Source organism: Eptesicus fuscus, chromosome 4 (assembly GCF_027574615.1).
Source record: "Eptesicus fuscus isolate TK198812 chromosome 4, DD_ASM_mEF_20220401, whole genome shotgun sequence".
In the NCBI taxonomy this organism is placed as follows: domain Eukaryota; kingdom Metazoa; phylum Chordata; class Mammalia; order Chiroptera; family Vespertilionidae; genus Eptesicus; species Eptesicus fuscus.
The window spans coordinates 111,713,443-111,738,735 of NC_072476.1; the positions used below are offsets into that span (position 1 = coordinate 111,713,443).

At 39.8% G+C, this 25,293-nt stretch overlaps 1 protein-coding gene across 1 annotated transcript in view; it reads left to right on the top strand.

Moving 5' to 3' along the window:
* NDUFS4 (NADH:ubiquinone oxidoreductase subunit S4) overlaps positions 1–25,293 on the top strand; it is a 73,362-nt gene that overhangs the window by 22,140 nt on the left and 25,929 nt on the right. The window contains exon 2 of the mRNA XM_008154800.3: positions 10,894–10,972. Within this exon, the coding sequence (XP_008153022.2) occupies positions 10,894–10,972 (79 nt within the window). The remainder of the gene's footprint in view (positions 1–10,893; positions 10,973–25,293) is intronic.

Consider the following 25,293-nt stretch of genomic DNA (forward strand, 5'->3'; position numbering starts at 1 on the left):
TTTTTGTGATAAAATTTATTGTTTATTTCATTTTAAATATATTTATGATATAAACATGATTCCAGTGGTTTTTATGGCAGTTAGAAGTTTTAAAGCAGAAGATTCTAAACTGAAGCAAATAAGCAACAAGTTGGGATAATTCAAAGTGAAGATGAGTGAAGATAAAATGCATAGTCTTTAAAAAAAATTAGGGAAGCTGTCCAAGATGAATCAGTAGTATTAAGCTGATATGAAGCAAATTACTAATGGATTTTGACACATTCTAACCTTTGAAGGCATAAGAAAGTAAATTATGTTGCTCTTAAAGACCAAAAATGTAGCTTTTTAATAGTGACATCTTGATTCACTTGAAAGTAGTAAACTCTCAATCTCTAATACTCCCAACCTCACCTAGTCAATGTGAAACAGACATTGTACAACAAGCTCTCATATGGCGTTCCCTAGGAAAAAGTACATGGGTACAGAATTGCATAACAAGCTTTATCAGTCAGGATACAACCCCAAATTCCTGTGGCTTAAAATAACAAAAATTCACTTCTTGTTCACGCTGCATGTCCCGTGCTGGGAGCGCCACCACTCCAGCTGCCTCACTGAGGCCCAGGCTCACCACTGTTGGTTACTGGGACAGAGGAAAAACAGTAGGTAACTATGCCGTGACTTCTTACACTCTGCTGGTGTCACACGCCCACAGCAGGCTGGAGAGCGAGCCGTGGGAGGATCTCGCCGTGTGCGCGGTGGGCGCGCTGGAAGGTTGGGGCACGGCCCTCGTGTCTACCACACCGTTTGGGCGCACAGAGCCTGAGGCAGTGGAGTCATTTTTAACAAGAGGCTGAGGACCTCTGAAGTGATCCCACATGGTTACATTACAGATACTGGTTCTGAAAGGGGGACTGATAGAGAACTTGCTTATTGGACCAGGGAGTAGACTGGTTCGTCTGGGCTTGCTTTTCCTCTGGTTTTGAACATTACATTTTTATAATATATTAACGGTTTGTTCTTTGTGCTTATTTGTAACATAAATAAATCTATTAGTGAAAATTCAAAATTCTCAACTATTTTTGTGTAAAACGTGTTAAATAATGGTGCAAATGCAAAAATCTTGTAATTGCTATTAAAATAGATAATAAAGTATCACCTATTTTGTATTACATACACATGCACTAGAAGTTCTTAAAAAGGATGATTTGGGAAAATATGCTACATGAGTACAAATAATCATATTGAAGTTTAACACCTTCAATTTGGTCTTCTAAAAGTTTATGAAGAGTGATATACATACACACACAGAGTACTTCTACATACATACATGAATAGGCTTTCTCTAAGCAAAGTTATAAATCTTTTTCATCTTTGACAAACTTTTGTGTGTTCCTCTTTATTGGTAGTGTATACCAGGGCTTAACAGTTTCTTCACAAGGCATATTGTTTTTAATTTTATTTGTAAGGTAGAATAATAAAAAATTTACCATTTTAATCATTTTGAAGTGCAGTTCAGTACAGTAAGTATGTTCATATTATTATGCAACCATTACCACTATATATTTTCAGCACTTTTTTTCATCTTCCAAAATTGAACCTCTGTATCTGTTAAATAATAGCTCTCTGTTATCTTGTCCACCCAGCATTCTACTTTCTGTCTCCATGAACTTGACCAGTCTAGATACTTTATATGTGCGTGTGTAGAATTGCTATGTGTGTGTGCTGTAATTTTTATTTTTATTTGGACTTTTCTAACACATGCATTAATGCCATAAATTTCTAAATGCTACATTTGCTGTATCTCACACATTTTTTAAAAGTTGTGTTTTTATTTTCATTTAGTTCAAAATATTTTTAAATTTCTCTTGAGGCTTCTTCTTTGACTCATAAGTTATTGAGAAGTGTGTTTTTTAATCTCCAAGTAATTGGGAATCTTCCAGTTTCTGTTACTGATTTCTAGCTTATTTCCACTGTTGACTGGGAGCATGCATTGTTTGATTTCTATTCTTTTAATTTGTTAAGATGCATTTTATAGCCCAGAATGTGGCCTCTCTTGGTAAGTGTTCCATGTGAGCTTGAGAAGAATATGTATTCTGCTGTTGTTGGATGAGTATTCCATAAATGTCAATTAAATGCGGTTAATTGATGGGCTGTTCAGTTCAGCTATGTCCTTACTGACGTTCTGCCTGCTGGCTCTGTCCTTTGCTGTTAGGAGAGTGTGCAGTCTCCAGGTCCAGTGATGGATTTGTTTGTTTCTCCTTGCACAGACTTCTTTCCGTTTTTGACTCACATACTTTAACATTCTCTTGTTTGGCTTGTGTACCTCAAGGATTGTTCATGTCTTCTTGGAAAATTGACCCTTTATCTTGATGTAACGCTGCTCTTTATTCCTAGTAATTTTTTTGTTGGTTTGAAGTTCTCTTTGAGAATGATATAACTACTGCAGTAAGATTTCATTACTGTTAGCATGGTCTCTCTATTTCTCTCTCTACTTTTAATCTATCTGTCTTTCTATTTAAAACTAGTAGCCCATTTGCAGGAAAAATCCTGCAAGCAGCCGCTGCGGCCGCATGCGCTGCGGCTACCGCCGCTGTTGCGGCCGCCGCGCCTGCACCCGCGCGCCGCTGCCACCCACCCCGCCCTGCCCCACTCCGCCCTGACCCGCCCGGGCTTTCCCTCAGGCAGCCATCTTGCTTTCTGCTTTTTCTCCGTCTTCCTTCTAAGTTGTCTTCAGTCTTCACTCCTCCCTCCCTCAGCGTATGCAAATTAACCGCCATCTTTGTTGGGTAATTTGCATACTCGCCCTGATTGGCTGGTAGGCGTGGCTTTGGATGGTGGGCGTGGCTCGGGCGTAGCGAAGGTGCGGTCAATTTGCATATTACTATTTTATTAGGTAGGATGGGATTCTTTTAGGCAACATATAGTTGGGTCCTGATTTTCTTTTTTAATCCACTTTGACACATTCTCTTTCAGTTAGTTTATTTAGACCATTGTCATTTAAAGTGATCATTGATATAATTGGTATTAATATCTGCCATGTTTATATATATGCTGTTCTTTCTTTTTTGGGTAATTTCTGTCTTGGTTTCTAAGAGTTCTTTATATACTCTAGATATTAGTCTTTTATCTGCTATGCGTGTTATACTTATTACCTCTGATATTTCCTTATTTAGTTATAGTGCCTTTTGTTGTCCAGAAGTTATTTTTCTTTTGCATTTTGTGGGTATTATTTCTTATTAAGAAAAATCTTCATCCTAAAACTTATAAAGAATTCTTATATTTTATTCTAGTAATTTACATACACAACACATTGTGTTTGTGCATCTGTCAATCCATGTAGAAGTCTTTGGTATCTGATGTAAATATTTTTTGAGGTTCAAACATTTTTCTTCCATGAAAGAATAGCCATTTGTCTCAGTATTATTTCTTGAATAGTCTAGCCTTTCACCACTGATTTGAAACTGTAATTTTATTATATACTAATGTACAGATCTATAAAATCTGACCTATCCTATTTATTTGATTTGTATTCTGACCTGTACTACTTATTTGACCTGTGTATCTGTGCCTATGCTAATAACATATTTTAATTACTGTATCATATTAGCTGGCAAGGCAAATCTTACCTTATAGTTGTTCACATTTTCTTGGTTATTCTTGAATTTTTTCTTCCCTATGACAATCATTTTATAAAAATTCTGTTGGAATTTTTGTTATTATAATTAATTTGTAGATTAATAATTGACATCTTTGTGGTAAATTTGCTTCCAGTTATTTAGAAGACATGCCAAAGAATAAGCAACTCAGTTCCTTCAAGGCATTCCAAACCAGGATAGCTCAGTAATTTAGCCGTTAGTAAGTGTGAACTTGCCATATGCTTGCTGTGTTTTGTAATGTAGTTACTGTCATCACAGGACACTTACATTCCTCATTCCCTCTATGTTCACCTTATTTCTGTTTATTGTGATAACCTAGTGCTATAAACTTGGATGTGTTTTTCTCTCCTTTACTTGACATTTTCCATCGTGCCCTCCAGTTTCTGTGTTACCACCCTCGGAAACCTTGCCCACATTCTCCTTCTTATTACGCCTCGATATCATTTCAAAGTCTGGTATGTGAGCATAATTACCCTTATCCTCTTGCACAAATTTTTCCTTCGTTTGTTGGATGACGCTCCAAGGATTGGTTTACGTTTTGGCTTGGGCTGTGTCCAGAGGCACAGTTGCTGTTAGGTCCTGCTGCAAGTCCACCTGGCTCGGAAGCGGGGGAAGGACGTCTCTGAGCAGGAGGCTTTTGCTTCTCACTGACTTGACCATTTGGACATTGAAGATGATTAAGTACTGTGCGTAAAGATGAGAAGTTATTGTGATAAATGAATTAGAATCAAAGAACTTGTTTGTGAATAGATTATAAAATATCTTCAGTTATTTCCATTGAACTTAAGTAATTGTAGGGTCTCTTTCTTTCCCTTTACTTCACATTATTTCCAGAACATTAAAATAGATTCTTGATCCCTCATCTTTATTTTTCCATTAACAGTTACTTCTTTCTTGCTTCTCTCTACTGAGTACAATATGTTGAAGACAATTTAAATTTTCTCTGTTGTTTTAAGATATTAAAAAGCTTCAAGATCAATTTGAAGATGCTTGACCCAGGAATCAAAAAATTTTTTATTGATTTTAGAGAGAGAGAAGAAGGGAGAGGGAAAGAGAAACATTGATGAGAGAGAAACATCGATTGGCTGCCTCCTGCATGCCCCTTACCAGGGATGGAGCCTGCAACCTGGGCATGTGCCCTGACTGGGAATCAAACCTTGGACCTTTTGGTGCATGGATCAGTGCTCAACCAACTGAGCCACACTGGCCAGGGCAATATTAACATTTTTAACCTTTTGCACTCGGATGTCGAGTGTGACTCGACATGATTAGCATCGGTAGCAGCTCTTTTTATACTCTTTGAATGTATCAATAATTTGAAATATAAAAAAAATCCAAATAAATAAGTTTGTATGAAAAGAAACTCCAGTTTTTTATTCTACTGCCGCGCTTTGTAAAATCTGGGGTATTTAAAAAATTAAATCCCGAGTAGAAAAAAGGAATCGAGAAAAAAGCAAACTAGTGCAAAGGGTTAAAAACTTTTTATTTATTGATTTTAGGGAGAGAGGAAGAGTGGTAGGGAAAGAAAGAAAGAAAGAGATTTGTTGTTCTATTATTTAAAAAAAATATTTGTGTTTTTTAAAATAATTTTTATTTATTTTTAATTTTTTTATTGGTTGATTAATTTTAGAGAAAGAGAGAAGGAGAAAGAGAGAAACATCAATTTGTTGTTCCACTTATTTATGCATTCATTGGTTGATTCTTGCATGTGCCCTAACCAGAGATCAAACCCACAATCTTGCCCTATCAGGATGATGCTCTAACTGATGAGCTACCCGGCCAGGGCCCTATGTTTCAACATATTTTAAGCCTGAGATAATTATTGTGACATAGAGACTATGTTTATATTATATTTTATTATTTCAGTTAGAACTTTTAGTAATATTTTCTTACGGTTTAGTATGGAACTGAACACTTGCTGATTTAATGTGAATTTGGGTTCATTCATCTACCTAATAAAAGAGTAACATGCTAATTGACTATACCTTCATGACACCCACCAGCCAATCAGGAGTGAGTATGCAAATTAACCCAACAAAGATGGCGGGTTGATTTGCATACACAGGCACTGAGCAGATGGGAATGAGGCGGGACGCTTGCGTCGTCGCCACAGCGATGACACAGGTGTCCGCACCACTCCAGCTGCTCCAGGCCTCTGGGCAGAAAGGCGGCTCTGGGTCGGAGGGGAAAGGTGGCTCTGGCCAGAGCGAAGGCACTGCCGGCAGCCAGGGGAAGGAAGGCCCATTCTTGCATGAATCTTCGTGCATCGGGCTTCTAGTTTTTCAATAAATTGACAGCAAACATAATTGGCTTTAATGAAAAGGCTGAGGGTTAATTGATTTCTTAATTTCTTAGGATTAAGAATTTTACTTGTCTAGAAGTCCAGCCAATCATTTCTGGTCCTTTGAAGTTACTGGTTCAGTTTTAATGTTTATAAAGCCATATTCAAATATTTATAGGGATGTTTTTGCTACCTATCATTAGACACAAACTACCCCAATACTCACCTGCTTAAAACAACAGCAACCATTTGTTTTGCTCACAAATTGGCAACCTGGGCAGGGTTTGGCAGGGAAGCTTATCTCTGCCCCATGTGGTGTCCCTGGACGGCATAGCTTGGGCAGTGACCCACCAGTTAACTCACAGCTGGCCAGGGGGCTGTGCTGTTTATTCCTCTGCAGTAGGTCTCTCTGTGGCCTATTCCTCTGCAGTAGGTCTCTCAGTGGGTATCCTCCTGATACCGTGGCTGGTTCACGCTGATGCATATCCCAGGAAACAGTGTTCTAAGAGATAGGAAGTGGAAACTGCTAGTGTTTTTAAGGCCTGAGCCTGGAATCACGCACCGGCTCGCTTTTGTATTACATGGATTGAGCAGTCACAGAGGTCAGATTTTAGGAACAGGGAACATAGAACTCTAGCTCTTCTTGATAGGAGGAGGAGTGTAAACAATTTTGGAGCCATGCTTTCAAGCTGCTATCATGATAGGGGAATATTGCTATTCTGAATTGATAAGGTTAATTGCTTCAAAGGGAGAATAGTGTTGAAACTTGGAGACAGTGATATTATTTCTATTCAGATATTATTTTCCAGTACAAATGTGTTTTTTCACCATTAAGACTTCTTGAAGTATTAAAAACAGTATTGGCAAGATGTGTGTGAGGAAAACTAGAAAACTCTGATGAAAGAATAAGAAAAGACTAATGAATGTGTATGGATAGAAAGACGCAATATTCTTAAGCTGTCAGTTCTTTTAGCTTGATCTATAGACTCAGGAGCAGCCATTGTCAGAACCTCAGCAAGTACTCTGTAGATATTAAGAAACTTGTTCTAAGTTTATATAGAAAGTCAAATGATACCAAATATGGCATGTACTAGTGAAGAATAACAACAGTCAGAGGAATGGCACTAACTTCAGTGTTCAGTGCAGAGCCACAGTGATCAGGACAGTGTGGGATGAGTGCAGGAACACAGGTCAGTGGGCAGGATTGGTAGCCCAGAAATAGACTCTTAAATATAGTCCACTGATGTTTGGGAAAGGAGCAAAGGCAATCCAGTGGAGGAGAGACACTACATGGAACTGGGACTTAGCCACAGGCCAAAAATGAATCTACACGCTGGCCTCGCGCCTCCACAAAAATGAACTCAAAATGGATCCTAGGCCTAAATGTAAGAAACAAAACTACCAAACTTCTGGAAGGTAACATAAGAGAAAATACAGGTGACTGATTTGCTGCTGAGTTTTTAGCTACAACACCAATTGCACGATCCATGAAAGAAAAAATTAGGTGAGTTGGACTTCATTGAAACTATACATTTCTCCTCATTGAAAGGCACTTTAAGAAAGTGAAAAGACCTGCAGAGAGAATGTTTGCCCAACATATATCTGATAAAGTTATCTATTCACAGTATACAAAGAACTCTTAAAATTCAACAATAAGTAAACAAATGACTTAATTAAAAAATAGGCAGAAGGTCTGAACAAACATCTCACCCAAGAAGATATGTGGATGGCAAATAAGCATATGAAAAGGTACCTCAACATATGTCATCAGGGAACTAGAAATTAAAACAACACTGAGATGCCACCACACACCTATTAAAATAGGTAAAATCCCAAACAGTGACAGCACCAAACACTGGCAAGAATGAAGTGACCTGTAAGTCTTTTTTTAAAATATATATATATATTATTTATTTATTTTAGAGATAGAGGAAGGGTGAGGGTTAGAGAGGTAGAAACATCGAAGAGAGAGAAACAACGATTGGCTGCCTTCTGCACGTCCCATACCGGGTATCGAACCCACAATCTGGGCATGTGCCCTAACTGGGGATCCAGCCGGTGACCTCTTGGTTCATGGGCCACCGGCCGGGCCCGACCAGTAAGTCTTGTTCATGCTGGTGAGAATGCAAAACTACTTTTGAAGACAGTTTGTCAGTTTCTTATAAAGCTAAAGTCTTTTTTTTCTTCCTTTTTATTGAATTTATTGGGGTGACACTGGTTAACAAAATTATGCAGGTTTCAGGTGCACAGCTCCACAACACATCATCTGTACACTGCATTGTTGTTCACCATCCAAGTTAAGTCTCCATCACCATTTATTCCCCCATACTCTCCTCCACCTTCCCCCACTCCCCCTCCCCCAGCAATCGCCATTCTGTTATCAATGTCCATGAGTTTTCTCTCTTTTTTCTTTTTTGCTCAATCCCTGCACCCCCCAACCTCCCCCCCAACAGCTGTCAGCCTGCTCTCTATCTCTGAGTCTGTCTCTGTTTTGCTTGTTAGTTCATTTTGTTCATTAGAACATACAGTCCAGCAATTGTGTTCTTAGGGATTTGCCCAAATGAGTTACAAAAACCTGTGCCTGCGTGCCTTTAGCAGAAACAACCCAGTGTCCACCGGCAGATGACTGGATAAACAAATGTGGTGTATGTGTTTTTTCAAGTTTTAACTCCTTGGATTTTTGAAGAAAAACAGATTATGAGTTTAGAAATTATTATGTAGCATTTCCATAGGGGATCATTAAACTAGAATTATACTCAATTCCATTTATTAGAATCAAACTCATCACCAGATGAAACTTTAGAGCAACCAGTTCTCATTTCACAATTTACCAAGAGTGAAACTGAGCTGCAGAGAGGTTAAGTGATTTGCTCATAGACGCAACTAGTAAATAATAAAACCGGAGTTAGAAATAAGATCTCTTGATATCCGTATCATTTTCTTACAGGAAACTTGACAGAAAAAGTAAATATAATAAATGGCTTGTACACTGTAATAATGATAATTGATCATAACAATCATAGCCCTGAAGGGGTTTAGAAGAGACCTGGCAATGTGAACAGGCCAGCTAACAGAACAAATGAGTGGACAGAGAGGTAAACTACTGAGGCAAATACAATTTCTGAGTTTCTAAAAAATGGGAACTAAATAGCAAAGTGAAATTACCATTTGTTTACTAATGACTGCAGATTAGTCATCCCTACATGTACACTTAACTTTCTAGTGTTACGATACATTGCCCAGTAAAATCTGATTACTAACATTTTGGCAATGTTTGCTTTTGGCTATTGTGAATAATGCTGCAATGAAATTGGTGCACAAATATCTGTTTGAGTGCTGCTTTCAATTCTTCTGGGTATATACTCAGAAGTGGAATTGCTGGATATTATGGTAATCCTGTTTAATTTTTTAAAGAACTGCCATACTGTTTTCCATGGCAACTGCATGATTTTATGTCCCCACCAGTAACATACAAAGCTTTCAGCTTCTCCGTATCCCACCAACACTTTTTTTATAACCATCCTAATATGTGAAGTAGTACCTCACTGTGGTTTTGATTTGCATTTCCCTAGTGCTTAGTACTGTTGATCATGTCTTCCTGAGTTTATTGGCTATTTGTAGGTTTTTGGATAAATGTCAATTCAAGTATTCTTCCCATTTTTAATTGGGTGCTTTGCTTTTTGTTGTTGTTTGATTCTCTGCTTTGAAACCTAAGAATTATCCCTACTTACTGATTTGTAGAAGCTCTTGTACCTATTTTGGATATTGAGCCTATACTTTCTTATTTTGAAAATATTTTCTTCTTGTTATGTTTTATTCTTCATTTACAGTACCTATGGTTTAGAAGTTTTTATTTAGTAGCGTCTGTCATTTTTTTCCTTTATACTTTCTGGGTTTTGTATCTTGCTTAATAATGTTTTTATACTCTAAATTATTAAAAATATTGCTTTTACTCCTACCATTTCATTGATGAGACTTTTTACAGGCTAATCAGCAAGTAGATATTTGCTATATAATTCACATTTAATTTGACTTTAACCATAGGTTATATTTTGTAGATATGACAAATTCAGTGCTGTGTTCATAATGAACTCTGGATCCTTGCTGCTACCTTTAACTATCTACAATTGGAGGAAAATGTTTTCCCACATCTGAGATTTGATTTTTTTAAAATAATTGCTGTCTCCGTGTTTAGGGATTAGTGACCTAAATGACCCCCCCCCCTTGTCATACATAAATTCATATATGTATGTACATATTGTGTGTGCTTCTTTACTTAGGCAGTTTTTTCCTAAAATAAATGATGTGAATATATTTATTCAAATAATAAAAATCCTTATATGTGCTCTCTTTGCAATCTAGCCTATCTTAAAAGTTTTTTTTTCTTATAAAAAGTTTTAATTGTGACATTTAATTCTTTCTGCTAGGATTACTTTATTTAACATCTTTCATCTTTTATTTATTGTGTTACCTTATAAATGTAGTCTGATAAAATATGAGAATATTTTATCTCTTTATTTATAATAGCTGTCTGTTTATAGAAAATGATGTAATAGCTTTATTTTATGATTAGTTGGACATTAATTTAAAATTATGAAAAATATCTATAAAGTACATATACTTTTTAAAAAAAATGTATTTTTATTGATTTCAGAGAGGAAAGGAGAAGGAGAGAGATAGAAACATCAATGATGAGAGAGAACCATTGATTGGCTGCCTTCTGAATGCCCCACATCGGGGATCAAGCCCGCAACCCAGGCCTGATTGTGCCCTGACCAGGAATCAAACTGTGACCTCCTGGTTCATAGGTCGACACTGAACTAATGGGGGAGGAAAAGGATGTTGGTGACCTCTTCTCTTTCTGTTCCTTCTCTTTTATAAGACAGTACTGTTCAAGCAGCTTGCCTCTGCAGTATTTGTCTGCCTCTCTCGTCCCAGTGCATGGATCATTTTTTAATTTAAAATCTCGCACTGCAGGTCATTGAGCACTTCCACATGGAGGTTGGCACAGGACCAGACTCGAGACGCGCAACTCATAACAGTTGATGAAAAATTGGTAAGAATTTTTTTATACACACTGCTAGGATTCTGCCTTCAGGGTTATTATTGTACGGTAGATTTTAAAAGGGGTGTTTTGTGGAAAGTGATGTGAATTTGACTGTCTAGATTGTATATAAATTTAAGAAATATTTGTCACAAAAAGATAAAGATAATTTCTGTTAAGCATTATACACAAATATTAAGCCATACAAATATTGAGAAATTAAAATTACAAAAGGCTTCCTTTTTTTGGTGTTTATAAGTAGCAATTAGAACATTTTTTATTTTTATAATGCATGCATTATATTTTATTTTCTCAGTTATACTATTTAATTAAGTTGTAAGGTACCAGTACTATTTAAAATTAAGTATATTGAGTTTTTCTGGCAGCAGTTTTTGTGTATATGCATCCATTTTCACATTACACATGAGAGATTACAACTAGCAACAAATACATAATGTTTTTCACAACAGATAGACTTTTGGTAACCATGACATAAAATTTTTCAATGTGTGGTGGCATTTCAGATTCAGCTTGTTGTTGATGCTTATATTATATAACATACATTTTGTAAATGTCGTAAGATTTCCAGTTAAAATGTGTAGTCGTGTTTTCATTTTTATCTGGCTTACCATTACCAAATATATGGGTGTGTTTCTTAACTACTCCCTTTCTAATCGCTGTATATTCTTTTATTGCTCAATTTTGAGCCTGTGAGCATAATTTAAATAATAGGTCACACTTAGGTTTCTATTTCCACCATTAAAGATCTAAATAGGGAAATAAATAGATAAGGAAAAAGTAAGGAAATCCCTAAATATCTTATGTTTTAGGCTGGTTGATTTGAACTTTAAAACCAAAGGATAACCAAAATAGTTTATTAAAATGCTGCTTTTGTCAACCTCTTCTGAAAAATCTACGGTGCTTCTTATTGACCTAAGACGAGTCGACGTTAAAATCCTGACGTGGTCTGAGGTCTTCCTCTCCAGGTTTATCTCGTACCACTCTCTCGCTCCCCTTTGCTGCAGCTGCTCTGTGCCTGGGACTTGCTGTTCTGTTCTCTGCTTCAGGGCATTTAGATTCCAGTTCACTCTGCCCAGCTGCTGGTACCAGTCCCCCCGCTTTTCACTCGGTACCATGGACTATGCTTCCAAGGTCCCTCACCTAGCATGTGCTTCCTCGGGTATAAACGAATTGAGGCAGCTGTGTCAGGAGGACTTACACGTGCCATGTGTCCATTAATGAATGAGGGCACTATTTTAATGTTTCTACTGCATCTCTTTTAAGCCCCAAGAGATTACCTTCTTGTTCCAGTGTTATGGGCTTTACTCTGTAAGATTTTCACAGTTTACGAGGAATGCTTCTAAGTTCCGTTCTCTCTAGTTTGAAGATGCAGAGGTCAGAACAGACACCGCTATAGGTCAAAACAGAGGTCAGAACAGATACCGCTAAAGGTCAGAACAGACACCGCTAGAGGTCAGAACAGAGGTCAGAACAGACACCGCTATAGGTCAGAACAGGGGTCAGAACAGACACCGCTAGAGGTCAGAACAGAGGTCAGAACAGACACCGCTAGAGGTCAGAACAGGGGTCAGAACAGACACCGCTAGAGGTCAGAACAGGGGTCAGAACAGACACCGCTAGAGGTCAGAACAGAGGTCAGAACAGACACCGCTAGAGGTCAGAACAGAGGTCAGAACAGACACCGCTATAGATCAGAACAGGGGTCAGAACAGACACCGCTATAGGTCAGAACAGACACCGCTATAGGTCAGAACAGGGGTCAGAACAGACACCGCTATAGGTCAGAACAGGGGTCAGAACAGACACCGCTAGAGGTCAGAACAGGGGTCAGAACAGACACCGCTAGAGGTCAGAACAGGGGTCAGAACAGACACCGCTAGAGGTCAGAACAGACACCGCTAGAGGTCAGAACAGGGGTCAGAACAGACACCGCTAGAGGTCAGAACAGAGGTCAGAACAGACACCGCTATAGGTCAGAACAGAGGTCAGAACAGACACCGCTAGAGGTCAGAACAGGGGTCAGAACAGACACCGCTAGAGGTCAGAACAGGGGTCAGAACAGACACCGCTAGAGGTCAGAACAGGGGTCAGAACAGACACCGCTAGAGGTCAGAACAGGGGTCAGAACAGACACCGCTAGAGGTCAGAACAGGGGTCAGAACAGACACCGCTATAGGTCAGAACAGGGGTCAGAACAGACACCGCTAGAGGTCAGAACAGGGGTCAGAACAGACACGGCTATAGGTCAGAACAGAGGTCAGAACAGACACCGCTAGAGGTCAGAACAGAGATCAGAACAGACACGGCTATAGGTCAGAACAGAGGTCAGAACAGACACGGCTCTAGGTCAGAACAGAGGTCAGAACAGACACCGCTAGAAGTCAGAACAGAGGTCAGAACAGACACCGCTATAGGTCAGAACAGAGGTCAGAACAGACACCGCTAGAGGTCAGAACAGGGGTCAGAACAGACGCCGCTAGAGGTCAGAACAGGGGTCAGAACAGACACCGCTAGAGGTCAGAACAGAGGTCAGAACAGACACCGCTATAGATCAGAACAGGGGTCAGAACAGACACCGCTATAGGTCAGAACAGAGGTCAGAACAGACACCGCTATAGGTCAGAACAGAGGTCAGAACAGACACCGCTATAGGTCAGAACAGGGGTCAGAACAGACACCGCTAGAGGTCAGAACAGGGGTCAGAACAGACACCGCTAGAGGTCAGAACAGGGGTCAGAACAGACACCGCTATAGGTCAGAACAGAGGTCAGAACAGACACCGCTATAGGTCAAACAGAGGTCAGAACAGACACCGCTATAGGTCAGAGGTCAGAACAGACACCGCTATAGGTCAGAACAGGGGTCAGAACAGACACCGCTATAGGTCAGAGGTCAGAACAGACACCGCTAGAGGTCAGAACAGAGGTCAGAACAGACACCGCTAGAGGTCAGAACAGAGGTCAGAACAGACACCGCTATAGATCAGAACAGGGGTCAGAACAGACACCGCTATAGGTCAGAACAGGGGTCAGAACAGACACCGCTAGAGGTCAGAACAGGGGTCAGAACAGACACCGCTAGAGGTCAGAACAGAGGTCAGAACAGACACCGCTAGAGGTCAGAACAGGGGTCAGAACAGACACCGCTAGAGGTCAGAACAGGGGTCAGAACAGACACCGCTATAGGTCAGAACAGGGGTCAGAACAGACACCGCTATAGGTCAGAACAGGGGTCAGAACAGACACCGCTATAGGTCAGAACAGGGGTCAGAACAGACACCGCTATAGGTCAGAACAGGGGTCAGAACAGACACCGCTAGAGGTCAGAACAGGGGTCAGAACAGACACCGCTAGAGGTCAGAACAGAGGTCAGAACAGACACCGCTATAGATCAGAACAGGGTTCAGAACAGACACCGCTATAGGTCAAACAGAGGTCAGAACAGACACCGCTAGAGGTCAGAACAGAGGTCAGAACAGACACCGCTATAGGTCAGAGGTCAGAACAGACACCGCTAGAGGTCAGAACAGAGGTCAGAACAGACACCGCTATAGGTCAGAAAGGAGGTCAGAACAGACACCACTATGTTGCTCTAGACAACACACCGGGAGCTGTGGACTGCTTTGAGTGTTGTGTTTTTAATTGTCTCACAAATGAGTTGCATACTTTTAATGAATTTTGTTGCCGTGTACAGATTTTCTCCAGCTTTGTTATGTCTTTCTTGAAGTGTGTGCTAGTCAAAATGTAGGTTTGATATTCCAGCTAAAGTCAATTGAGGTCTTATGTGTAATTATTCATAGTTATTGAGGTAATATTTAATATGGATAGCTGAAACCCATAGCCATTCATTTACGTTTATATTAAAACAAAGGTATTAAATAATCACCTAGGTAACATAGTGCTATAAGGGTTTCGGCTCTTCTTGTTCCTACTTACCACCAGATGGAGGCTTCAGTTAGTAGCGTAATGACAAGACCAGTGGCTGGAGGGACTTATAGCAATTTTGAGCAAGTGGAATTGATTAGATTTGCATTTTGGAAAAAAAAAGATTCTAAAAATACCTATCAACATTAATGATGAAAATATTTCAAAAGGTGACGTAAAAGAAGATGTGGAAACTGCATTTTAATGTCATTATTCTATACTATAAACCAGGGGTCCTCAAACTTTTTAAACAGAGGGCCAGTTCACTGTCCCTCAGACGATTGGAGGGCCAGACTATAGTTTTAAAAAACTATGAACAAATTCCTATGCACACTGCACATATCTTATTTGAAAGTAAAAAAACAAAACGGCAAAAACACCCACATGTGGCCCGCGGGCCGTAGTTTGAGGACGCCTGCTATAAACCAATTTATTAACTTAGGATACCATTTTTCTTAACCACTCAACATCCTATATAATAAAAGGCGAATATGCAAATTGACCAAACGGCTGAATGACTGGTCGCTGTGATGCGCACTGACCACCACGGGGCACACGCTCAACGCAGGAGCTGCCGCCTGGTGGTCAGTGCGCTCCCACAGAGGGAGCGCCGCTCAGCAGAAGCCCGGAACCGGGGTCACGGCTGGCGAGCACAGCAGCGGTGGCGGGAGCCTCTCCTGCCTCGGCAGTCAGACATCCCCCGAGGGCCCCTGGACTGCGAGAGAACACAGGCCAGGCTGAGGGATTCCCACCCCCACCCAGGTTCACAAATTTCATGCACCGGGCCTTTAGTTAGTTGTGTGTGTACCTGAAATTGGACAGAAGCAAGAATCTTAATTGTGTGGTAAGGGCATTAGGCATTCTCATGATTTCTATTGGATATCTTATGTGATGTAGTTTAAAAATTAATACAGGTGATGCCTATTAAGCATGTGAACTAGGTCTGAAGCATGTGGACTAAACTTAATTTGGGGTTAGTTTTAGTGTTTATTTTATTTTAAAACCAGAGGGTAGCTTTAGGTGTTACCTAGTTACATTATTGAATCTATTTTTCATTTAAAAAATTTTCAACCTTTTATTCAAGAGAAATCTTATGTGGGACTCCAGTAAGTAATCAACTCAATAAAAGCTGAATTTGCTGGAGGGTGAGGGCTGGGGGCATGAGGGGAGGTGCAAGCTCTCCTCAGGACAGAGGTACGCAGCGTGGTCTGGGCGGGAGCCGGAGCCCTTGTAGGTCTACAAAGTCAGGCTATTTTCCTAATCAGACAAAGGCTTTTTAAAGTCAGTTTCACTTAACATTCTTGATGAAGCAGTAAGAATGATTAATATTTGAAAATCTCCACCCTGCATATTCATCTTTTCATTTTCCGTGTGGCTAAACAAGAAGGATTGTGCATAAGACACTTGTGCTGCATGTCCCCAAGTATCTCTGGGTCTAAGGACAGCTGCCTGTGGTGTGGAGTGGCTGTTGCACGTTGAAGCTGGCCTCTTTCTTCATGGAGTGCCTCTAATTGAGAAAACAGTAACACATGACACAGTGTGGCTTTTCAGTCTTCAGCACACGGCCAACGTTTTCTAGAAAATACACCTGCTACTTCAAGGAAGCATTACCCATGATAAACTTCAAGCTTCCAAGTAAAAATGAGAATTTTAGAACTTGATTCTGCTGCTAATCTGATTGAGCCTGACAACTTTCCAATAAAGACTGTTGTGATGCTACTGGTGGTGATATTCAGGAATGTGATTTAGGAGATTAGGTAATGAAATGCGCTAATATTAGGAAGATTGGCATACCTCTTCTGAACCAGTGCTTTCCAGATGAGCAATATATGATATAAAACCTTGCATGGGTAAAACTTTACAGTGCAAGAGAGAACAATGCTTTTAATGTGAGTATGACAATATTAAGGCTATTAAAATATTGCTCCCTTTTCTAATTACATGTCTCTTTTAGGATGAATTTTATTCATGTAGTTCAACCAAAATAGCTTAGTTCAATAGTTTGAACAAAAGAACAGATGTTAGAATTAACCTGTTTTGTGTTAAGCTATTCATTAGAGATTTTAAAAAACGCGTATCAGTGCCCCTCTTCTCACTAAGTTCTTTAGCTTTTGAAAATATGCATAACAACATTATCCTATATAATAAAAGGCTAATACACAAATCAACCAAGCAGTGGAATGACCAATCGCTATGACGCGCACTGACCACCAGGGGGCAGATTCTCAATGCATGAGCTGCCCCCTGGTGGTCGGTGCGCTCCCACAGGGGGAGCACCACTCAGCCAGAAGCCCGGCTCATGGCTGGCGAGCGCAGCGGTGGTGGCGGGAGCCTCTCCTGCCTCCACTACAGTGCTAAGGAGCAGCAAGCCGAGCAGTAAGGAGCAGCAAGCAGGCGGGTAGTAAGGAGCAAGGGGTCCTGGACTGCAAGAGGGATGTCCGACTGATGGTTTAGGCCTGTTCCCCGTGGAGCGGACCTAAGCCATCAGTTGGACATCCCCCAAGGGCTCCCAGACTGCGAGAGGGTGCAGGTTGGGCTGAGGGACCCGCCTCCCTCCCCCCCCAAGTGTTCGAATTCCATGCACCGGGCCTCTAGTTTTTATAATAATGTTCTATTAATATATAATTGGTTTATCATTTTAAACTACGGTAAGTATATATTTAAGTTTTTCTCTATTTAAATTTCTTATATGGCAAATATCTGCTGATATACAAACAAAACCTCTTTGGGTCCAATAATTTTTATTTTTATTTCATATACTTTTAAATTTATTGGGATAACATTGGTTAATAAGATTATATAGTTTTCAAGTGTACAATTCTATGATTCATCATCTGTATATTGCATTGTGTGCCCACCACCCAGTAATTTTTAAGAGTGTAAAGGAGCTCTGAGAGCAAAATGTTTGAGAATCATTCTCCCAAGTCTTCTTTTTTGGTTTAAACATCCCCAGGGCTTTGATTCACATCACATGGATCCTAGTTAATTCATCATCTTGATTACCTTGCAGTTTAACTGAATCCCTTTTACACTGTTGTTGCCAGGATTTCCTGTGATACTACAGATGTGTGGCAGGGCATGCTGGGGATTATGGCCTCCATCCCTGCTCATCTCAGCAGTCCTAGGAAGGCAGCTTAAAGCTTATGTTCTCATACGACTTCCTTAGGTGGATCTCATGGAGAGCTAAAACCCAGACCTTTTGTATTTGTTCTGTAACCAAGTCATGTTTCATTTCTTCCATCTTACATATATGCTGTTTACTATTTTAACTGTTATTCTCAGATAGTTCAGAGGGCATGTTACCAAATAAAAAGTTTACTTTTTTTCATTATTACATTTTACAGGCAGAATTTAATATATAGAACATCAGAAATTAAAGGAATTTTTATAGTATTTCATAGATGTCAGTATCATTATAAGTACAAAGAAAAAGATGTTTTATTTTGAGTATCAATTGTGTATTGATAACAGGTACCTTATATTTTTTAGGCATAAAATGTAAAGGGGAGAAGTCTGCCTAGCATTTTCCAGTGTAAATAATCTATCCTTTCATTTTACTTTTGCATTTCTTTTTTCAAATTTATTTGAGAGAGAGAAAAAGAAACAGAAACATCAAGAGAGAGAGGAAGAGAGAGAAACAAACATCAATTTGTTGTTCCACTTATTAATGCATTCATTGGTTGTGCCTTGACCTGGGATCAAACCCGAAACCTTGGCATATCCGGACCATGCTCTGACCACCTGGCTACCTGGCCAGGCCTTGTCATTTTCAACTGTATACAATGTTGGCAGATAGAGAACAAATCTTCAGAGAACAAATTGTAGTATTTCCTAATTTCATAGATTGCTATTAGTGAGTCCTATAGCACAGCACATGGTATGTTTCTAATCAGTCAGTTTTAAGAATGTCTTCTCTGTTGTGTATAAACTAATGTCCTTTTCATTTACTGTCAGAATTAATAAAAATTTAAATATCAAAAGAGTAGATGGCAGCATCTTAAAATAATCTTGTCAATTGATGTAGAAGCACAATGTTTAAAAAACCTTTTTGTGTTTGCACCATTATTATTTCCAAATCCGTGATACTTCCTGCAAATAAGAAGGCAAGCTTACAGCTGCTGTTTGCGTGGCCCTGGGTTTTGTGGCAGGGTTGCTGTGCTGTGGAGGCTGGGTGAAGAATGCCTGTGCCTTTGTGCTTTATTAAGAGAGAAACCTTTTCCCTTTACCCCCACCCCCACCCCAGTTTCCTTTCAGCACATTTGATGAGAGCATGTTGTCTTTTTATATTCACGTGGATTATTCAAAATAGAGAAGTTGACTGTTCATTGTTCTTTAAAGATTTTGAGTAAGTACTCCCCATAAAACAACTACAGCATGAATGAGACCTACATGGGTATGTTTTTGAAATGCTTTGTCATCATTTTTAAAATACTAATTTCTGTTTGTCACAATCACCTTATATTAAGTATCTACTACCATAGTTAAAATTTAAATACAAAAGATAGAAAAATCCCCTCAAAATGTAAGAATTATTTCAATGTAGTAGTAAAAATAAGGTGAAATAAGCCTTAAGAGTTTGGACATTAGTATATTACTTTTGTAAAATAAGTTGGCTGCCATCTAGCCTTCATTATTTATTTATTTATTCAATAAACATGTATTGAGCACCTATGTGTGGCAGGCTATGTATGCTTCAGTGTTTATGTTGACACTTTCAGTGGTTTATTTTCAGTTAGGTGCCTGGTCGTTTCATTACAAACTATTAAGCAGCACCTGTTTTAAATTAATAGTAATTATACATACATCCTCAACATAAATGTGTATCAGAAAGGAAACTCTGTTTAGCAGTCTAAATCTCAAATAGGGTGGGTGGGAAAGGCTGGCTGTCGTTTCTATGATTTTTTTGAGAAATTACAGTAAGCACTGGAATATAAACCCTGTCGGGACTTAAAATAGCCTGTATTGATGCCTGTGTTTTAAATTAGGTGTGCGTGTAAGTAGTCAGTGCTTTGAATGTTGCCGATTGGTTGTTTACTGCTTGACAGTTTCCTCCCAGCAGCAACGGCAAGGCAGTTAGAGCCTTGTTACTTGTTGATACTTGCAATAAGTAATTGCTGTTCGATTAAGCACGTGGATTTAGCGCACACGTAGCCAACTGGGTGATAATATTGCTGTTTTAGAATGTCTGCAAGCAGCAACAAGTTACTTAATATAATTTTTTGTCACTTTAGTAGGTTTTCAATTTTTTCATTGCTTGAACTTGCTGTAAGAAATTTGTAACAATTAGTGATATTTTTGCAAGCCTTCCAAAATAAAACAATTATATTTGCTACACAAGTTCTAGTGTTATGTTTTTTTACTTCCTAACATGCTGAAAGTTTATAGATGAAAACTTTTCATAAGTCTGCAAACTCGAATTAAAAATGGATCATTAAGAGGTGACCTGCACAAAGATAACCCCGAGTTAAAAGGCTTCCATTTGTTTGGCTGCCTGCTTTTAAGGGTCAGTTTCCCTTTGGAGAGATTACTTTCTCTTGGTGGACGGCGGCGCTGTCTCTGCCAGATTATTGGGAGGCGTAGTGTCTGTGATTGGGGTTAGGCAGCCTCCTAGCATCTCAAGTGTCTGTTTTGTCTGGACTTTCCTCTGCAGCATTCTTGTGCAAAAATTTCAAGGCTTTAGTCTGGAGCACTGGGTCAAAGGATATGTCTCTTTGAAGGGTAGACAGGAGTTTTTTATGTTTTATTCACTAAGTAGTATTTCATTTTACATCAAAGAATAGCAGCCTTTGAGAGCCTTTCAGGGTGGCAGTTGAGCATGTGGGCTTCTTTTTTTTTCAAGACTTTCACTAAATATGGAATGTTTCTTCATGTTTTTCAGTCTACATTTTTTCAGTGTAATAGTAAAAATAAGGTGACTTATTTATATTCTTGTATTTAGATGAGACTATTAAAATAAAAAGAGAAAAAGCATTGATTATAAAAGTTAGTTTGAGGTACAGTTTTATTTTTAAAAAACTTATAATGTACTTGTCTCTCTTGGTTTTTACCTACAAGCTACTGAGAAAAAAATTGGTAGATAGCCTTTAAGATTGTAGCAATACTGTTACTTAAACTTTCAAGGAAGAAGTAACGACTAATGATTTTGGAAGTGTAAATTTTGTAGTAAAATGGCCTTTCTTTTATTGGCTTTTTTCCAAGTCTAAAAGGGGAGATACTTATTTTGAAACATAACAAAACGCAAGTAATGAAAAATGTTAAGACTTAATATAGCTAGGAGTAAATGTTTTTTATGTGCCTTTGAGATAAGTTAATAACTGTATTATGAACCAATAACAATAATTATACAACATATGATTGCTTATGTTTAGAAGATTAAATTGTATTTAATATTCCTATCACACAACATATATACCTGAGCATATGAACCAATACTAAAATAGCTTGTTTTTATGTTTATGGTTAAACATGCTCTTAAAATTACTGAGAATGTATCTAACTAGAATTGGTCGATAATTTAAACTAGAAATATTTGTACTCATTAATGACATATCATTAGTATTAAAACAACTTCAGATAACTTGCATTTGACATTGATTAAAACAAGTCAGATCATTAATTATATACAATTGTTTAAAATAAAATATATTGATAAGTACCGAACTTTGTTTTCCAAAATACAACCCCATTAAAGTAAGTTATTTTCACATATTATCAGGCTGTAAAAAAAACTTGTACTTATTAAGTAGTTATAGAGGAAACGAATGGTAATGTTAGGTTTTATATGCTGACAAGGACCATTGAGACTTAAAATAGAGAATGATCTTTCTATATTAAAATTGTTTAAGGAACAAAAGATCTTTCCTCCATAGGTTCAGCCATCTCCATTATCTGCAATTCTTTAGCAATTAAAGCCAATTTGTTTTCCTCTTTGTTCTGCGCAGACAGCTTGAACAGGACTGGAGAATCGAACTAACTGGAGTGTTTTATCTTTCAAACGCTTTAAAGTTCTGTGTACCAATTAGCAAAGTACAGTAAAGGTTTGGACTTAATAGCCACAACATCGCTCATGCCTAGAGGTCTGAGCTGGTGCTGTGTCGCAGGCCATTGTGTCTCTTGTAAGGACAGTCACTGGGTCACTCCTTCCCTGCTTTACTACCTGCTGTGGATGGGTATTGTGTGGGGTACTTGACACTCCACACAATATCCTTTCAAGCGTTTAAAAGCTTGTCTGTTATTATCGAGGAGCTTTGGCTCTCCAAGTAGAATTGATAATATTTAATCATTTGAATGTTACATTTTTTGTCCTTCTAGTGATTATACAATTTGTATGTGAAGATACATTATTTTTCTTGAATTAGTTCAAAGTACATAAGCTGTATATTGTCTCCTTGGAAATTGGTTGTGTAATTTTATCCATTTAACTGAATATAATTATAAATGAGTCATCAAAGTTTATATCAGAGTATGTAGATGCCTGATGTTTTCTTTTATACTGTATTTGAATGTAGGTTGTGGGTTTTTAAAAATTTTTAAATTTTTTGTTTGGTTGGTTGGCTTTCTTTTGTAGGTTGGTTTTTATGTTGTTTCTTTCTTCGGTAGTAGAAAGAGAGTATTTTGCTTTTAATTGGCCGGCTTGTCAGATAATTTCAAAACTCAAGAATTCATCCAAATCCCCACCTTGAACTTGTTAAAGCCTCATGTCCATCATCTTACAGTAGCGTCGCCATGAAGGCAGGGTGAGAGGAAGTGAGGAAACTAGGGGTGCCAGCTTTCCCTGACAAGCGCTTTCCTCCTTATGTCGCGCACGTCTGGGGAGAGCGGTGGAGCGCAGGGGGAGAATGCCACCCCGGGATTGGAGCTGGAGATGCCCGTCCTGCCTGTGTCCAGGCCCTCGGCTGCTGTGGCTCAGTCTGGGCCCCGCCTCCCCCTCCACAGCGCCCATGAAAAGGGGTGCTGCTGTCCGCAGTGCGCTCTGCCGCCCCCCGCTGCCTCTTCGTCAAGCACACTGTTCACACGTATGAGTAGGCTTTCTGGTCAGCTCTGTTTCATGGTTAATACTTCACTTCTTGCAGTTTTGAGTATATTACGTATTAGTTATTGAAGGTTTTTATGTTTACGCCTCCAATGAAACAGGCATTGAGAATGGTCTTGGCTTTCTGTGAGCAGCATGCAGACACAGGTATAACTAAATGCTGGGCTGAGAGCGCTCATTTAAATGTAAGACCTGAGGGTCTGATCAGTGGACTGATTGGCATGTGTTACGGTGACTACGCGTCTGTGTCATTATAACGAACACCTAACAGTTTAAAAGCTTTTTAAACCTAATTGAGTAGTTTGAGATTTAACATCGGAAAAGTAAAATAAGGTTCCCGGTTCCGTTCGCATTCTAATGGATTAATATTCAAGTGTGGCTGGTGTGGCCTCTGCCTGGGGGGCCAGACGCCAGTGGGGGGAAAGGTAATGCGAGTGCAGCCTGGCCGAGAGGAGGGAGACTGTGGCCAATGAGAGCGGCAGCGCAGGCCAGTGAGGCCAGAGAGGTAAGCAGGGGCTTTTTTGGTGTTCGTGAATTATTTTATAGGTTTCTACAAGGGATTACATTTTAACAACTACCTTTTAGAAAGGATCCCAGTTCTTTAAAATGTGTTGTTGGAAGTATTACAGGTGTCCGCTTCCTCCCCCACTGGCCCTCCACCCTGCACGTGCTCCCCCTCCCCCTCCCCCGGGCGAAAGGATCCCGTTTTATTGAGATTTTACGTATGGTACGGTATAGCAGTTCAGTGATTTTTCTGTTAAACTTCTGACTTGGAAATTGCTTTTTGATAAAGGCATATTGGGACCTGGAATCTTGAATTCATCTCCTTCCTCTAATCCCGCAGTCTCCATGGCCCTGCACACCCACTACCACCACCAAACGGGGCGTCGGTGGAGAGGGCTGAGTGCTGTCCGCAAGGCGGTGCTGACACAGGCACGAGCAAAGCTTCCGGTCTTGGCGATGGCGATGTCTTTACCTGACCGGACTCCGTTTGGCCTCTGCCTCCTCCTCCCTCTTCTCTCTGTTGCTGGGGCCTGTCTCTGCCTTTGGCCTCCCTTCCTCCTCTGCTGACAGTGTAGCTGACAGTCATCGTCTCCTCTCCGGGCTGTTGGTGGCGTCCCCCTCCCTCAGTCCTCCCCTCCCGCGACTGGCTCCCTCCTTTCCTCTCCCCCGCTGCCTGGCTGTCTGGTTCTGGCTTCTGGCCAATATTTTGACGGTTACCGTTCTTTTCTTCTTGGTGCTCCTCCGTGTCTCTTCTACTCCCTGGTGTTCTTCCTCCCTTCTCTCCTCTCTCCCATACTTTTGTAGCGTTTTCCTCCTCCTCCTTTCTTCCTCTCCTCCCAAATGAGGAGAGAGACAAAGCTGGCCCTACTCTCCAATTGCTTTTTTCTCTTAGGTCTTATTCCCTCCCCTAACCCCACCCCCCGCTCCCTTTCTGGGGGATATACAGGACTTTTGAAGACATTTACTAACTGGAAGGAGAAATGCTATGATTTAAACATTATATTATAATTATCTTTAATTGAATCTGAATTAATTGAAAAGAATACTGTTCTGACTCACATTTGCTATTCAGATGCTGAGTTTTAGGGGATCTTGGAGCAAAATATTGGCCCTAATTGCAGTGGCCTTACATTAGGTGTGTTCATTTGTGTATATTTGCGCATGTATCGTTGGCATTTAACCATTTCTCTTGTGTAGCTTGCCTTTTCTAACAGCAGTTTACTAAGTCATTTATGATATTACTCTGCATAGATTCTGATAGTCGTCTGCTGTGGCTCAGTGTGTATTGAATGTATTGCTATATAACTGTCATTCCAATGAGAATTGCTTTAGTCACTTTTAACCTATTTTTAAAAATGTTTTTTATTGATTTCAGAGAGGAAAGGAGAGGGAGAGAGAGGTAGAAACATCAATGATGAGAGAGAGTCATGGATCGGCCGCCTCCTACACCCCCCCCACTGGGGACCCGGGCTTGTTTCTTGACCGGGAATCGAACCGTGTCCTCCTGGTTCATAGGTCGATGCTCAACCACTGGCCCTTTTCAGCCGCACAGGCAAGTGGTGGAGCGTGGGTCCCTCCAGGTCTGTCTGAATCAGACGTAACTCCCTGCTCCTAGCCAGTATTGTACGTCATAGTATGACATGTGGTTACCCACCTCCCTCCTCCGGGTGCACGGGTTAGAAACCTCTGGAATTCAGGGGTGGTCTTTATACTCTCCACAGCCCTGGCCTGGTGACTTGGCATAGCAGTATCTTTCTATTTGAACTGAAGTGAATAAAGGTAAATCATACCTTATTCCGTCACTGTTATGCATGTCATAGGCTTTTCAGGATATGGTTGTGCTAGGTGTACCG